Source organism: Stegodyphus dumicola, chromosome 6 (genome assembly GCF_044657685.1).
Source record: "Stegodyphus dumicola isolate Sdum_Otavi_A_Nest chromosome 6, ASM4465768v1".
NCBI lineage: Eukaryota > Metazoa > Arthropoda > Arachnida > Araneae > Eresidae > Stegodyphus > Stegodyphus dumicola.
The window spans coordinates 100,628,650-100,645,877 of NC_140773.1; the positions used below are offsets into that span (position 1 = coordinate 100,628,650).

At 30.4% G+C, this 17,228-nt stretch overlaps 1 protein-coding gene across 2 annotated transcripts in view; it reads left to right on the plus strand.

Moving 5' to 3' along the window:
* The window catches only part of rod (kinetochore component rough deal), a 328,458-nt gene that overhangs the window by 154,605 nt on the left and 156,625 nt on the right, over window positions 1-17,228 (plus strand). For both annotated transcript variants that reach the window (XR_015041682.1, XM_085818707.1), the window contains exons 22-25: window positions 696-752; window positions 9,705-9,830; window positions 9,986-10,105; window positions 10,204-10,344. Coding sequence is in view for 1 of the 2 variants with exons in the window: in XM_085818707.1 (XP_085674833.1) it covers window positions 696-752; window positions 9,705-9,830; window positions 9,986-10,105; window positions 10,204-10,344 (444 nt within the window). In the remaining variant the exon portion in view is untranslated. The remainder of the gene's footprint in view (window positions 1-695; window positions 753-9,704; window positions 9,831-9,985; window positions 10,106-10,203; window positions 10,345-17,228) is intronic.

Genomic DNA, 17,228 nt, shown 5'->3' on the forward strand with positions numbered 1-17,228 from the left:
CACGGATCAATAGGTTATAGAAACTGAATTGCTTTACAGTGAAGGAAAAGAACAATGGAATAATAGCATAAACTCAGAGCATTATAATAAATAGAATTTCAGTTGGAATAATGATGGGAAAAATGAAGTAAGTAACATAATGCATATCAGATTAAATTAATATGTTTTTTGAAATTCATACATATGCAATCCTTTATAAGTAGGAATCATGTTTTTATGTTTAACTGGGAATGAGTAACTGGGAAATGTATTTTAAAGCGTAACAAGAATTTTTGTGACCTAAAACAATATAAGGAATTAATGCTAAAAGAAATAGGAAAGATGTAGTAATTGTTCTTTGTTTCTGAAAATTCTAGCAAACTTTTTTTAATGTACCCTGTTTTATACATTTTAGTGCAACACATTAACATGTTTTTAATTGAATTACTTCACTCCAAAAGATGCAGAAATTTAGTTCTTATATGTACATTTAATTATAACATGTTAACAGTTCACTGCAAAAATGCTGAAAGTTTTGAAATTTTAAAGCATTTAAGTCACTTGCGTATGCATAAACAAAATACTCATTTTATTTACATCATATTTTCCCCTTTAAAACTTAATCTTGGCATATTTGCTATTACAGCTTATGTTACATTGAAAAGTGTAGTGACATTGAAGTGTGTAAATAATTTTATATTTTGCTTTTACTATAGGATATTGTAGCAGAATGGATTGTGAATAGAATTTATCAGCTGGAAATTATGGAAAAGGTTTGAATATTTTTAAAATATGAGTTTCATTGGAAGTAGTGCATAGCAAATTTTATTTTTATGTAATATGTAATAAGTAAATTAATTTAAGTGTCATTTATTAACATGTAGGGGCTACCAGTGTGATTCATTTCTCCTTTTTAGTATTAAAAGTGATTTTTTGGCACAACAAAATTAATAATTTTTATTTAATTTATTATTATTTTTTTTTTAAAAGACTTTTGTTACTGGACAAGTTAAGTGACATTTCTGTAGTTTTTCTAATCCCAAATTTAAACAGAACCAGAATAGATATAATAATCCAATTGTTTTCAATACATCCATTAAATCTCTAGGATTGTGCATTAGATTATGCAAATTTAGACTGCTGCAATAAATTTAGGAATCTATACATGGCTATGCATTCATGCCCTTAAGCTAATTGAGTAAAACTATTTGCCTGATAAAGCATGTAAGAGTTTCAAAAATAATCACTGCAGACAGTTTGGAAATTTCCTCTTGCATATGAAATGTATGACAGACCATGGAAATCTTCCTAGGTACTGTAATGTATTTTGCAGTAATTTACAAAACAGACAATCTTCTTAGTAGAACATAAATTTTATTTCTAGTTCACGGTGATAGACAAATTTTATACAATTCTTAAGTGGCAAAATTTTCATCCTACTCCTAGCTGTAAAATCTTCAGAATACTAATCTTTTTTTAACAATAACGTTGCTGAGTAACGGTTTGATACAAATATGGCGTTGCCACTTCAACAATAATTATACTTATTTATTAAATAACAAGATATTACGACCTCTCCCCCCTCCAGATAAACTTTTATAAATTAAAGTTTACGTTTTTTTTTTTTTTTTTTTCAAAACAACAATATCAGCACAATACATAATTGAAATACAAGATATAACATAATAAGATACACTGAGGAAGAGAGGAAGGAACAAAATATTTTTTTTTATCTACATAGAGAAACAAATTATTTAATCAGGCCAGGGAGTACAACTTAATGTGTCTACATTTTTATGGTTTTTACCACTTCGACAAATGATCGTGTAATTGTAGGGTTGTAGTACCAGTGCCCATCTCATAAGTCGTGGATTTAGACTCACATTATTTTTGAGCCAAACTAAGGGATTATGATCAGTCATGATGAGGAATTTAATATGCCCGTCTAAATAACATTGAAGTTTCTTTACAGCAAATATTATGGCGACGCATTCCTTTTTTGTGGTACAGTACTTTTTTTCAGTTTCTGTAAACTTACTGAGGTATAATACTGGATGTTCATTGTCTCGTTCATCTTTTTGAGCTAAAATGACAACCATACCAGAGTTTGACGCATCAGTTTGCAAAATAAACTCCTTATTGAAATCAGGTACATGTAGTATAGGCCTTTGAGACAGTTTCTCCTTTAGCTCTTCAAATGCTTTTGTGCACTCTTCTGTCCAATTTATTTTCCCTTTCTTTAAGTTTCCTTTCAAAGTTTCTGTTAAAGGTGCTGCGATAGATGAGAACATGGGAATGTAATGTTTATAATATCCCGCTAATCCTAAAAATGCTCTGACTTGACTTTTCGTGGATGGCACTGGAAAATCAAGAATAGCTTTTACTTTCACTTCACTTGGCATTCTTATACCACGACCTACAATATGTCCTAGATATTTTACTCTGTCTTGAGCAAATTTACATTTTATTGGTTTAATAGTTAAACCAGCGTCCTTTATTTTGGACAAAACGGCTTTCAGGTGACTTAGATGTTCTTCCCAGGTGTTTGAAAAGATTGCCACGTCATCTAAATATGGAACAGCAAAGTTTTCACAACCGTGAAGGATTTCGGCCATCATTTTACTAAATGAAAATGGTGCATTTTTAAGTCCGAAAGGCATCCGTAGAGGTCTAAATGTGCCAAAACTTGTAACAAAAGTGGCTAATCTTTGAACATTAGGTGTTAAAGGTATTTGCCAGTATCCCTTTGTTAAATCCAAAAGAGTTATATATTTTGCGCCTGCTACCGTTTCTACTCGTTGTTCAATGTTAGGCAAGGGGAAGAATTGTGTTTTAGTCAATTTATTCAATTTTCTATAGTCGATACAAGGTCTTGGATCCCTCCCTGCTACTTCTACTAAAATCATAGGAGAAGTGTAATCTGAATCTCTTATTTCAATTATTTTATGCTGAAGCATTTTATCAATTTCTGTTTTTAATATATCCGTTTGTCTAGGAGACATTCTGTATGGTTTACAGTGGATTGGGGTGTTTTCTGTCAATTGAGTATCATGCGTTATTAAATGAGTTTTTCCAAGTTTATTAGAAAAGATTTTTGAAAACTTCAGCAGCATATCATGCAATTCTTGAATCTGTTGTTCATTTAGCTTATCACTTAAGGAGCTGTTTTCTTTGATGTCCTCAAAATCGAACAATGTTGGTTCAGAGTTAATTGTTGGGAAATTTTCCTCCATATCATCAATTTCAGATTGATCTTCTGTAATCATAAGGTTAACCTATTCTGCTCGTCTATGATAGGGTTTTAGCATGTTAACATGGTAGACTTGGTTAAAGTCATTTTTTTCTTCGAAACTCACAACATAATTAGTTTCGGATAATTTCTTCTCAACCTTCCCAGGACCTTACCATTCAACTGCTAGTCTGTTTGGTTTATTCGTTGATACAACTAATACTAAATCCCCTTCAGAAAATTCTCTTTTTATAGCTTTACAATCGTACCACACCTTTCTTTTGGTTTGCATTTCCGGCATTTTATCTGTAGCCAGCTCTTTGCATCTTTTTAACCGATTTATCAATTGAAAAACGTATTCAACAACATTATTTCCTTCGTCTTTAGGATTCATCCATTGTTCATATAATAATGTTACAGGTGTTCTAAGATTTCGACCATATACTAATTCTACAAGTGTAAATCCCGTACTCTCGTGCGTTATTGTTCTTAAAGCAAATAAAGCTGCGGGAACTTGCTTCTCCACTCAGGGGCTGCTTTGATACATAAAACTTTTAAAATTCGTTTGATTGTTCGGTGAAATCTTTCAACAGGTTTGCTCTGCTGATGGTGTACTGAGCTTCTAGTTACTTTTATTCCAAATTTTTCTACAAATTATATGGCTAGATTGCTCATAAAGGAGGTACCTTGATCAGTTTGTATTTCTTTTGGGAAACCCATTCTACTAAATATTTGTAACATGGCTTCAATTACTGACGTTGTGCCAATATTAGGAACAGGTACAGCATCCGGATATTTTGAAGCTAAACAAATAGCTGTAATTAAATATCTATTGCCATTCGGTGTTATTGGTAAAGGACCGCATGCGTCAAAATTAATTTTTGAAAATACTTCTGCAATAATTGGTACTAAAGTCAAAGGTGCTTTGGCTTTATCATTAGAGTTTCCCACTCTTTGACATGGATCACAAGTTTTAACATACTCTTCTATTTCTTTATAGCAATTAGGCCAGTAAAAGTATCTTGTTAATCTATCTTTAGTTTTCACGATGCCTAAATGTCCAGATGTGCTATCATGACATAATGACTTTATTTGATCCCTATATTTTTCAGGAATAACAATTAATTCCCTTTGAAATCATTTGTCTTGCTGAAATTTTCATCTTTAGCTTCGTTAAGCAATGACGCTAGATCTCTGCTTTGATGCTGATATTCAATTAATTCCTTTGAATTAACATTAATCACTTTCTTAATTTGCTTGTCTTCCTCATCAGCTTGCAGTAAAATATCTTCGTCAGTGTCAATAAACGTCAATTCTTCTAGTTTCTCCATTTCAGTTTCTCTGCTTCGATCATCTTCAGGAGATCCTTTTACTTGAGATCGTGTCAAAATCGCATTTATTTTTTCTAAATTTAAGAATGATTTATTTTTGAACAATTGTGCAGTTTTGTTACCCAATACATATATTCCGGGATCATTTGTAACAACAGCTGCCTTTGTCTTTATATTACCAAGTTTGCAATTAATTTCAACTTCCGCTAACGGTAGACACACTAAATGGTCATTTAAAAGATATTGTACCCAGACATGTTCTCCAGTCATTTTTGCGTTATCTATGTATTTTCGAGAAATAACATCAACAGTGGCTCCTGTGTCTCGAAGAATAGGCATTTCATACCCATTCACTAAACCGTTAATTGTGTATGTCTCTAACAAATCATCATTTGAAGATACGCAATTTACCTTTTCATTTGGTTTTAAGCGAGGACACTGAGGCTTAAAATGTTCATATGATCCACACTCGAAACAACGTGGTCAATATCTTTTGTCATATAAATTTTCTTGGTTTTTGTTTTGGAACTGATTCCTTTGCTGATGATCTTTCTTGTATTTTGAATCATCCCATCTATCAGAATGCTTAAAATGAGGCAGATGCTCTATTTTTTTCACAAAATTATCATAATGCGGTTTAAATGATCCTCTGTTAAATTTCTCAGTCTGATTGGTAGAAAATTTCGGTTTTATTGTTTTTCTCACATCTTCAAAATCTTCAATTTTCTTAACCATTTCAGTAGGTGAAATGATGGTTGTCCATTGATCCATAAAATGTTCTTTGAAATCAGGAGAAGTACGCTTTTTTATTTGATCAACCAGCATGAGATCTTTTAGCTGTTCAAAAGTTTTAATGTTTAATCCGTTAAGCCATCCTTCTAAATAATTCTTTAATTCATAGTAGAAATCATATCAAGTACTTTCAGTAGATTTTTGGTGTTTATTAAATAGTTGTCGAAATTTTTCCGCAGTCAATTTAAATCGTTGTAACAGTAAAGTTTTTACATATTCATACTTTTTCGCTTCCTCTTCTGGTTCTCTAGCAATAAGCTGAACAATGTCAGGAGGCAGTAATGAAATAAGTTGAGTCACTTGATTTTCAGCAGGTATATTCATTATTTTAGCTTGACGCTCAAATAACACCAGGAATAAACTTATTTCATCTTCTTTAGGGTTGAAACATGGCATGACATCGTGAATTCTGATTTTTAAAGGCTGCTCAAGTAACTGCGTAGTTTCTGCCGGCTGTGCTGTGGCAGCCATTGCTTCCAGCTGAAGTTTCTGTAGCTCAAAGGCTCTAATTCGCTCTTCTCTTTCAAGCTCTTCTTTTCTTTCTTCTCTTTCTTCTCTTTCGCATTCCTTTACTCTTTCTTCTCTTTCGCGTTCTTCTCTTCTTTCTCTTTCTTCTCTTTTGCATTCTTTTTCTCTTTCTTCCCTTTCGCGTTCCTTTTCTCTTTCGCGTTCCTTTACTCTTTCTTCTCTTTCGCATTCTTCTTTTCGTTTCCTTTCTTCTCTAATTGCAGCCAGTAGTTCTCGAGTAAACTCCTCATCATAATCGGGACTTTCAGTAATCAATTTATGCACCTGAGCAATCTTAAATTCAGGTTTCACGGTTAAACCTAACTCTTCTGCTAGTACTTTTAAATCCTGTTTTTTACTCCTAGGTAAGAATGACATGTTGACACAAGTTACTTTTAATAGGTTTCCTTTTGAAATTCAATCTAAAAGCTCGTACTTGTATAAAAAATATATAATTTCTGGCGAGATTTAATTTCTCGAATACGAAATTCACACTAACCAATTGGAGAGAATTATTTAAACAACTTTGCCAGGTTGGCACAAAATAATTTAATACTACATCGGGTTGACGTTTTAACTCACTATTCACAAGCCTCGTTAGCTATAACTATATAAACACCTTTGCCAGTTAGGCAATACAATGGAATTTTACCAACATCAGTTTGACGATTTTACTATCTATATCCACGCCTGGTTGACGATAACAAAAACAATTTTTGCCAGTTTGGCAATACAACTTTTAGAATATACAATCTGTAATACGTCGCAATGACGTTACTATCTGTCACACGCCTGGATGGCGAGAACTAAGAAAAATTCTTTGCCAATTCAGCAGTATAATCAAATCACACTACATCAGTTTGACGTTATTACTTATTTTTCACCTGCCTGCTTGGCAACAAATCCAAAACTCAGCTAGCAGATCATTTTTATATAAACGCCGGGATGGCTTACACATATCAATTATCAACATAAAATTTCAATACAAATAAAAGTAAAGCATAAATAATAATTTTAAAATACTTCTTTACCACAAATATCAATTATAAACTTAAGCTGAATATTTTTAGTGTCAGTTATTTTAAACAAAATCTTACACGATAAACTATAATTCTGAAAAAAAGTATTAAAATTCAATAAAAGCTTTTTGAAGAAAACCAAAAGTTAATCTTATCTTCAGAGATCAGCAGTATCCGGTTTTGACAGATTTTTGCTCGGACGCAAGTTATAGAAGCACAGAAGATAACTTCTGAATGATCCGCTTTAAAATGGCAGACTTCTTACATCCATTTCTCCTTGAAATATACAAACTCGGCAATTGGTATTAGCAAACTTGTTCTAAAAAATTCAGCAAATTTCTGGGATTAGGAGACCAGCACCATCGAAATTGATAATTGCACTCCTAATTTCCAGTATCTCGGTGGAACCTCCAATTTATTAAGACTGTAATGTATTTTGCAGTAATTTACAAAACAGACAATCTTCTTAGTAGAACATAAATTTTATTTCTAGTTCACGGTGATAAACAAATTTTATACAATTCTTAAGTGGTAAAATTTTCATTCTACTCCTAGCTGTAAAATCTTCAGAATACTAATCTTTTTTTAACAATATCTCTCGTTGCTGAGTAACGGTTTGATACAAATATGGCATTGCCACTTCAACAATAATTATACTTATTTATTTATTAACAAGATATTACAGTACCAATCATGATTGGGAAAGGGATTTTTCCCTGTTACTTTATTACAAATTTTATCCATGGTAATTATTCCCTGGAATTTTAATAACTCGGATGAATTCAGAATGTCTGAAACTATTTTTCAGCCAAAGTCTCTGCAGTGTCATTCTGATTAAGATTATCATGAGATGCAATTTATTGAAGTACAACTCAGTAAATATGTAAAGTAATTCAATGCTCATATTGACTCTAATAGCCTTAAATTGTTTCAGATGTTGAGTTGAACTCTGACTACCTGACATGGGTACTCTTATTTAGATATGAGGAGGAATTAAAATATTCTTTAGGTTTCCAGGTTTCAGATTCAGATAATTGAAGTCAATAGCTCTTTATATATATATATTTAAAAAAACCCTTAATGGAACTAAACAGTGTTTCAATGAATAATAATACACATTTTGTCTTTAAAGTCTTAAATTTTTTCAGCCTTGCTAAGTGCCCTTTTCTCTGATTTTTTTAAAACTTCTGATGAAAGCTTCTGTAGCTTCTGAAAGCTACAGAAGCTTTCATTAATATAGAAGTAATGCAGAAGAAAAGAATCATTTTGAAAGATTTCATATTGTACTGAGATTTAGGGACTGCATGTTAAGCTTATGAGAAACTGTTTTATTTGAGCAAGTAGCATATAATCCAGTTATGATAAAAACTGTACATAGTATATGAAAACTGTACACATTTAGTCATTTGCAAATTAATTTTGGAAGCAGACTGATGCACTGGGAAACTATAATCTTAAATTTGTTTGTTTGGTGTTTTGTAGATCATTTTAGCTAAGCATTAGCTTCTCAATTAATACAGTTCATGATTCAAGATTTAGCACTTTTGCTAGATTTTCAACAGGCTTGTTACTATTAATTTTTAGGATTCAGAACATACTTTAAAATACTTTGAAAATTTGTTCCAGCATTAAAATTTTTTGCTTAAGAAAAAATTTTAGATTAAAGTTATACAAATATTTATTTACTATAAGCAAACCTGCCCAGATTTTAATGCATTAAAATTATATTTATATTGATAAACAAATCCAATTACCAATTGTAAGTCAGAAAAGAAACTTTTTATCTTAAGTTGTATGTATGCATTCCATTAAATTATTTTTTATTATAATCTTATTAAAAATAATTTTTTCCAACATTAATAATTAGAATTAAATAGCAGATTGCAATTTACCCACTAAAGGAGAAAATATAATATTTATAAACACATTAATAGCATCTCCTAAAAGGAAGTTAAAAATTTGCAAATATATTTAAATGATGCAAAATAGAAAATAAATAAGCTAGTGTTATAGCAGTTGGAAATCAAAATGATGAAAGTAAGAAGAAGTAATAGAAAAGCGAAAAAGAGTGAATTTAAGGGGAAGAGTTTGTTTCATTTGGAGAGGGAGGTATGCTAAATAACTTTCTATTTATATTTCCCAAAACCTTTCATGGTAAAGTTTTAATTTACATTTTCTCAAAAATAGTTTGCATAACGAATAATATGTACCAAAGTTATGTCCCATTTATTATGCCAAAGTTAAATTTAGTAGGATCAGGAAATTACTTTTTGTTGTAATGTTAGTATTGATAACTTGTGAAAAAATTAAAGGAAACACTGTTATATTGATTAAGCATTATATATTAGGTATCGATAAATTTTAAGCAGCTTCTTTCAGTAAGAAATAATGAAATACATTTTCTTGAAGTTCAGAAGGTTTAAATTCCTTGTAGGAAGATAACTTTACTAAATAAGAAAAAGTGTTTTGAGGAAGGTAGATGAACTGCAGAAAATTAAGTGTATCTCATCAAAATTCTCTTCTGATTAGGAATTAAGTAGGTAGCAATATTCAAAGTTGCAATATTCAAATTTTATTAAAATATTTTTAGATAGTAATATTCAAAGCTGTTTTATATTTTATTAAAATATTTTCATTACTATGCTATGGTCTTAATAAGTTAAACCTGTAATATTTATCTTGCATTTCATGAAAAAAGTTGTTGAATCACTTATTAGGTATAATTTTCTTACTGTTTAAGTATTTTTTTTCAAGGAATTTCTTACTGACAGATATTATTAGCATTATTTCATAACAATTAGGTGTTTCAGATTTGGTTTATTTGTATAATTTTCCTATTTGTTCCAGAATTTGTGGCCTGAAAATGGTAAAGAACTGATAAACATGTTTCTAGTAATTATTCGAAGCTTGTATGCAAAAGGAGAAAGAGGTGAAATAAGTTTCTCGACAAGTTTAGCATGTGTATCTATTTATGTAAGTAAATAATATATCTTAAAGTTTTAAACTTATATTTAGTTTTATCACCTAAATGTTTAAAATATTGTGCTAGTAGCCAGATAGTAGTATAGAGAGTTGCATGATTTTTCAAATTTTTGCGATAATTTTATGAAAATACTTTTATTAAACAGGAAAAAATCATTAATCCTGAATGCCCTATTGGTCGCTTAAATGAACTTTATTATATACTGGAGTTGTTAGAAACTTTGAAAAATGACTTCAATTGCAAAATACCATTGAATAGTTTTGAGGTATGGATAGTTTTAGGTAAAATATATTTCAATATTTAATTTTTTTTTGCGTGTGTGTGTTACCAACTTGTATTTAATATCATGTCTTTTAATCACAGGATAATAAAATGGGTATCATATTTACTGTGATGGACAGCATAGATCTAAAGTTCCTTGTTCAAGCTGTTGACAAATTTGCAAGGCCATATTCTATAGAGAATAATTTTGATCTAGATTTATGCCTTGAACTGTTTGTTAAGGTAAGACATTAAAAAATGTTTATTAAGTTCTATGAAAATATTCTAGTAGTGTCATCAGTTTTGGGAATAAAATCTTAGTCTTTGAAGAAACATCATTGCTAAGGTAACTGGGAGTTATACTAGATTTAGTATACTTCATTTAGTGTGTGCAGAATTCCATGCCAATTAATTATAAAGTTTTAGTATATTAGAATTAAAATGTGTGAATACTTTTCTTTTCTAAATGTATAAGTAAATAAAAAATAAAATAAAATAAAAAAATAATAATAAAAAATAATTCTCTAATACTCCTATGCGGTAGAAATTAGGTTAGGAAATTTTTGCACCTTGTAAGAATATTGTGAGGGAGGGGAGGGAAGTACAGTACAATGTCTGTAATCCGGACGTCCATTATCCGGAATGATCTATAATCTGGACATCAAAGCCACAAACTTACACATGTGCATAATGTGTTTACGCATGCGCGTTTGATGCACGCTTCCGCTACGCATATGCGCATAAAGCCAGTAAAGCATTTACCCATTTGTGCTTCCGATAGTGAAGAAAGTAACAGAGAACCTTATTGAAAACGAAAAAATTTCAATTGAAAAGTTAGTCTGTGTTCTTGACACAGCAATTACGGAATTTGAACAGTGAAACTTTGTAGCTGAACAAGAAATTATGTCTGTTTATAGAATTAAAGAGAAAGTATTAGCACAAAAAACGAAGCAACTTAAACAACTTACATTGATAGAAATGTTTACTAAAGTAAACAGATATTAAGCTTTTTTTTTTTTGTAAATTTTGATACCTTTTAGATCATAATTGCTCTTTATTTCATAAATTACGGTTTCATATTTTTAATTGTATAATTTCTGCATGCCATCTTACCAGATTTAAATTGATGATTTATAATCTAGAAAAACCCCTAATCCGAAGTCCCGATGAGTCCGGATTTCGGACTTTCTACTGTGTATTTTTCTTTTACTTTACTAAATGTGCTACAGACATTTTTTGTGTAATTTTGTATTATTATTTTTGCTAAATTCCTTCAGTTAGTTTTAATCAGCTGAGATGAAATTAGAATTTTGAATACCTTAAAATCCTGTATAGTATTTTTATAATTTAAAACATTATATGGTTGTATTTTTAAGTGTGCTTGCAATTGAAAAATTTTCGAGCAAAAATGTTGAAAATAAATGTGCATCATATATATATATTATTATATCTCTGTCTGCAAGTTCATTGTTGGAGGAAATAGTACTGTATTAGATAGTAATTTTATTTCCCATGATTTTATATGGATAAAAATAGATGACTTTCAGAATTTCTCTTTGAATGGAATATGTACTACAGTCAAAAGTCTTTAATCTGGACGTCCATAATCCGGACCTCAAAGCTACAAATTTTCTGAGCATGCGTCAATGCATATTGCATTAACACTGCGCATAATACGTTTACACATGCGCTTTTAATGTATACCGGACGGTATAAGCTAAGCTAAAATTATCTAATTATCTATTTCAGTTAATGTTGCAGATTGCATTGTTCCTTAATCTTCTAATTGGATCCAGCTTATTATTTTTTTGCTGCAGACTGTTAGAGCAATTTTATAAAAGTAAGCTTGAGCTTTCGATTATGTCAAAAAGAATTTTCGATTCTAGAGCTAATTTCAATTGAAAAATTCTAGAGCTAATTCTAGAGCTAATTTCAATTGAAAAGTTAGTCGGTGTTCTTGACACAGCAATTATGGGATTTGAACAGTTAAACTTTGTAGCTGAACAAGAAATTATGTCTGTTTATAGAATTAAATAGAAGGTATTAGCACAAAAAACAAAGCAACTTTAATTGTTATGCATACAAAGCGAAAGTAAGTTTCGATGTCCATCAAACAAAAAGTGGAATTGCTGCAAAAAATGGATAAAGGCATATCCTTTGCTTCTCTAATCATTCCAAAATATGTTTATCAATTTCATGCTGCTCTGTGGGGGGGGGGACGTGCAATTAACTAAAAGTTGATCTGTCAGCACTATCCTTATCTTCAGGGTAGATGTTTTTATTTTATTTGGCTTATAATTCCTTACTAAATGTAGTATTTCATCTCGATGTACTCCGTCTTTGATATGATTTAAATCAAATTCCTCGTCATTATAAATATCACGAATACACATCAAATAGTTTTCTGGTTGCAATTTTCTAATTTCAACTATGCATAATGTATGCTTTATGCATGCGCGTGCTGAAAGAAATGTTTAATAAAGTGAACAAATAAATATAAACCTTTTTTTTTTTTTTTTTTTTTTTTTTTTGTAAATTTTGATACCCTTTAGATCATAATTGCTCTTTATTTCATAAATTACGGTTTCATATTTTTATTTTTTTAATTTCTGCATGCCATCTTACCAGATTTAAACTGATTATCAGTAATCCGGAAAAACCGGTAATCCAGAATCGGGGAAGTCCCGACGAGTCCGGATTAAAGACTTTTGACTGTATTCAACTATCACATTACTTTCCATGCACTGCTGAATTCAGTTTCATCGTTTATAGAAAAGTTCTTGATAGCAGTAGTTACATCATCTATTACATGAGGTGTGACCAATTTTCTGTCAGTTTAAGCTTTAATAAGAACAGATCCAATGTTTTAAAAGTATTTAGTCTTTTAACATAGTAATAAGGAATTTTTAAAGAAATTGTTATGCATATTATTTGTCACAAAATGCATATGAATCCATTAATGTAGGTAGGTACGTCTAAGTGTATAGGCCACCCAATATATACCACTAATGAGTAGGTATTGACCTCATACACTACATATCCAGATAACAACAAGCTTTCAGAGAATCCTGACATTTTCAGATGGCACAATGATGATTCTGATAACTCTGTCATCTTCAGAAGAAGCATTATGATGATAATTAACTTACATAAGGAGTCTTGGTATTTAACTTGTACTGCAAAGTTTTTGGGAGTCTAGCAGCTAGGAAAGCCATAATTTTTCCAATTTAGTACCTTGTATATTTGTTTCTTATTATAAATCTTAGAAAAGGTAAAAGTTTCTACTTTTTTTTTCCTTCTGTTTTTGGCAATAGATTATATGCTCTTCTTCCTGCATCAGTGGTATCTCATTGTTGCTGTAAATATATACTAGCAGTTCATAATTTTTATATTTTAATTGTGAAACTGGCCTTGAAATATAAATTTTTATATCAGATAAACCTTGGAATGCTTCTTTAGTTAACTGATCTGCGTCCTCTTTGCCTTTGTGTCTAGTATGAGCTCTTATCCGAATTATGTAAAAATGTTGACCTTGGCCTTTAACCCATTAACCGCCAAAATTACAAGGAATGTTTCTTTTCTCATGAAAATAGTAACAAATATTAAATTAAGCATTTATAACATAAATTTACATTGAAAATTAAAAAAAATGCTCTTACCTGTGGAAAAATCAAGTGTTGCGTTCACGCAACGTCAGTGGAATAAGACTACGGATCTTTAGTGAATAGGATTGTACTCATGTGATGTTTCTTTTGAGTGGAGCGCAGGATTACTTTTCAGCTGTATAACGTTTTATAAATCTACAAATCACTTTACTTGTTATTAATTTAATATTAAAATATACATTGTATTTCTTTTACAAATACAGATTATTTAATTTGAAAGATTCAAGCATGAAAAGCTTGATTACGATCATGATGTAAAGCTACATTACATACTTTGCATCAATAAACAGTCTGGCTATGGTACTCTTTACAACAAAGTCTTTTGTTATCAACGGACTTTACGATAAAATGCCTACCATCTCCATGCAATGGTTTTTGAATGCTGAATTTACTAGGTGTTCCTAATGCTGATCTATTTCTTGGCTAGTTCTACGCTCTCAATAGGAGTTTGCAAAAGAAATAATGCATTCTTCTTGTGAAATCTAAAAGAGACTTTATATTTCCAGTAGTAGAAAGTGGTGATATTTAGTAAGTTTAGATAGGCATAACTAACAGTTCCTTTTTTATCCACTTCAAGATTTCAGTCTTCTGCTTTTTAAACTTTTTAGTATGACTATAACTGCTTTTAGAAGGCTGAAACTTACTTCTTACGTGAATTTCAACTTCCCCAGCAGTATCATTTGGCAAAATATCATTATCATTATTTAAAACAGCCATTCCTTTCTTCTTCGTCACTAGCCTCTGCAATTTCTAAGGTAACAACAACAATATCAATTCATTCTGGTCATTATTAACATTATCATCTTCTGTTTCTTCATCAAAAAATCTTGAAGGGCTTCTTCTTATGTAAGATAACTTGTTCTAGGTATTTTTAAACAATCAGAACATGAACCAGAACATCGAAAGGAATGAGTCAAAAAGGAGATTGACTACCCGTTTCCTACTGACGTTGCGTCAACGCAACACCTTTTTCCCCTTCCTTCCCAAAACAAATATAAACATCTGACTGATGTAATGTTCTGATAAACGGTGACCTTGACTAGAAATAGATCACTCATAAAGACGGCGATTCTTTCGTTAAATATTTTCAGCAAAAATACCCGGTCGAAAATTTTGCTTAAAGTATGAGATTAATTATTATAAACAAAATGATTGTTGAAAGCAAATATTTTTTACAGAAATAATCTTCATAATATTCCCTACACAAAATCATCTGCTGGTATAAAATATCTTAGGTAGTTATATTTATATACGCATTTATTTTGACCGTTGCGTCAACGCAACACCAGCAGTTACTGGGTTAAAGAATTTATCTATAACTTCTTGAATAAGTGATCACTTATTGCTTGTGTTAGCAATGTCATCCACTGCAGATAAGCAGTCAGTATAAATATATGTATCTGAGAAACGTTTGGTTACGCTTTACTCAATTGCTTGAAGAATTGCATAGATTTCTTGGAAAACACTGTTTTCTTTGTTAAATTGGTATTTAAAATCTTCTGATTCTAAATCATTATAATATATTTTAATAGAACACCTTTTTCCATTGTTGATACCAGATCCATCAGGGTATATTTTTGAAAAAATGTTTTGAAATTTATCATATTTTGTTGCATAACCTAATGTTATTTTTACTAGCTGGATGTCTTATGTAAGGATGTTCTGGGGAAGAATAGGAATTGGCAATTATTATTTCATCATTGAATTTACAATTTTTTTTAGTTGTAGGTTTGGAAATTTTGTAGATTCTTGATTTGCAGTTATGAATAATGGAATACTATTTGTTATTTGGTATATTTTAGTGTTATAAATTTTTCGATATCCTTTAGTATAGTTTAGGAGGAAAGATCTTTGTATGGATCATAGTTGTTTTTATTTTCTTATTGTCAGCAGTCAAGCTCAAATTGCTGCAACATATAATACAATATTTTCTATAACTGTATTGCAGATTAATTTTAGTATTTAGGGATTTGGTCTTCATCAAATGCCTTGTATTTTTCTTAGATTATGTGCAGTATTGAAAAAAAATTTTTTTTGACTTTTTGAAGATGTTCAATGAAATTTAGTTTATTGTTAGTAATGATTCCTAGATATTTGATAGATTTCAATATTTTAATTCTGTTATTGTTTATAAGAAATTTTAGTTATCTTGTTATTATTTAGAACTGCTTATGAAAAATAAGAGCTTATGATTTTTTGTGTGATGAGTTTCTGAGTTTAACAGAAATCATTAAATTTTTATAAACTGATGTTTTTTTCTAAAATTCTCTTGATCATCCATTAATCATAAATTCTGCATCATCTGCAAATGTAACATTTTGTATGAGAAAGCCATTGATATTGAATTATTTTGTTTAACATGAGGTTCCAGAAGTCCGTATTGAGGCAAGAGCTCCATTGACATCCTCTCTTTTGCATTCTCTCTAATTCATTTATTTGAAATAATAATGCTTTTTCTTTTGGAGAAGTATCTTTGAAATATTTCAAATTTGTTTTTAGGATTTATTTCTTAGAGTGTGGCCAATACCTCAAGACACCATAAAAAACAAAAAGTCTTTTTGGGGGTCTAAGTACACTAATGCTGAATGAAGTCCATGGGTTTTTATTACTCATAACTTGTTTAAAAGCTTCCTAATGCATTTATGGTGCTTTTATTAAGAGAAAATCCAAATTGAAGATTATTGATATTATTCACGACTTTTTGAAGATATCTAACACCATTTGCATCTTTCTAGCATCCTCCCAGTGTGGGTAGAAGGTTTATTGGTCTATATGATGATGGATTAGACAGATATTGTCCTTTTTTTTATTAAATGAAAACTATTTGTCCTATTTTGAAGCCTTGAGGAAATGTCCTGTGTTAAAGAGTTCTAATATAAATTGAGAAAAGTGCTTAGGGGAAATTTGTATTATTTGACTGTCAATGCTGTCAGGGCCGGGGGCCTTTTTTGATGAGAGAGTTTTTATAACCCTCTCCCCAAACTCTGTAAATGGAACATCATCTTTGGCACATGGAGATAAATAGTCATCATTTATGTCTGTGTTTTTTGTATCTTCTTCAAAGTTATCTTTTAGAAATATTGCATCCATTATTTTTCCAATAGCTATTGCTGTTACATCTTCTGTTTTAAATAAATTATATATTGTATTTGAAATTATGATTTTTGAAGGTGTATGGACTTTGTATAAATTGGCCCCCTATGGACTTTTTCCATTTAAAACAAATTTCCTCCAACAGCTGAATTTTGCTGTTCATGTAAGTTTCTTGCATGTTGCTGGTTGTTTTTGAAAATATTTTATATGCATGATTTCTTTCTTCTGTGATGGTTTTTTTTTTCTTTTTTCTTTTTTTTTTTTTTTCTTTTTAATGCCCTTTTTTTTTAAAATTTCTTTCACTTCTAAAATTTTTAGTCTAATAATTAATATCAGTAGGATTTTTAACTACTGATATTATGTTTTTGA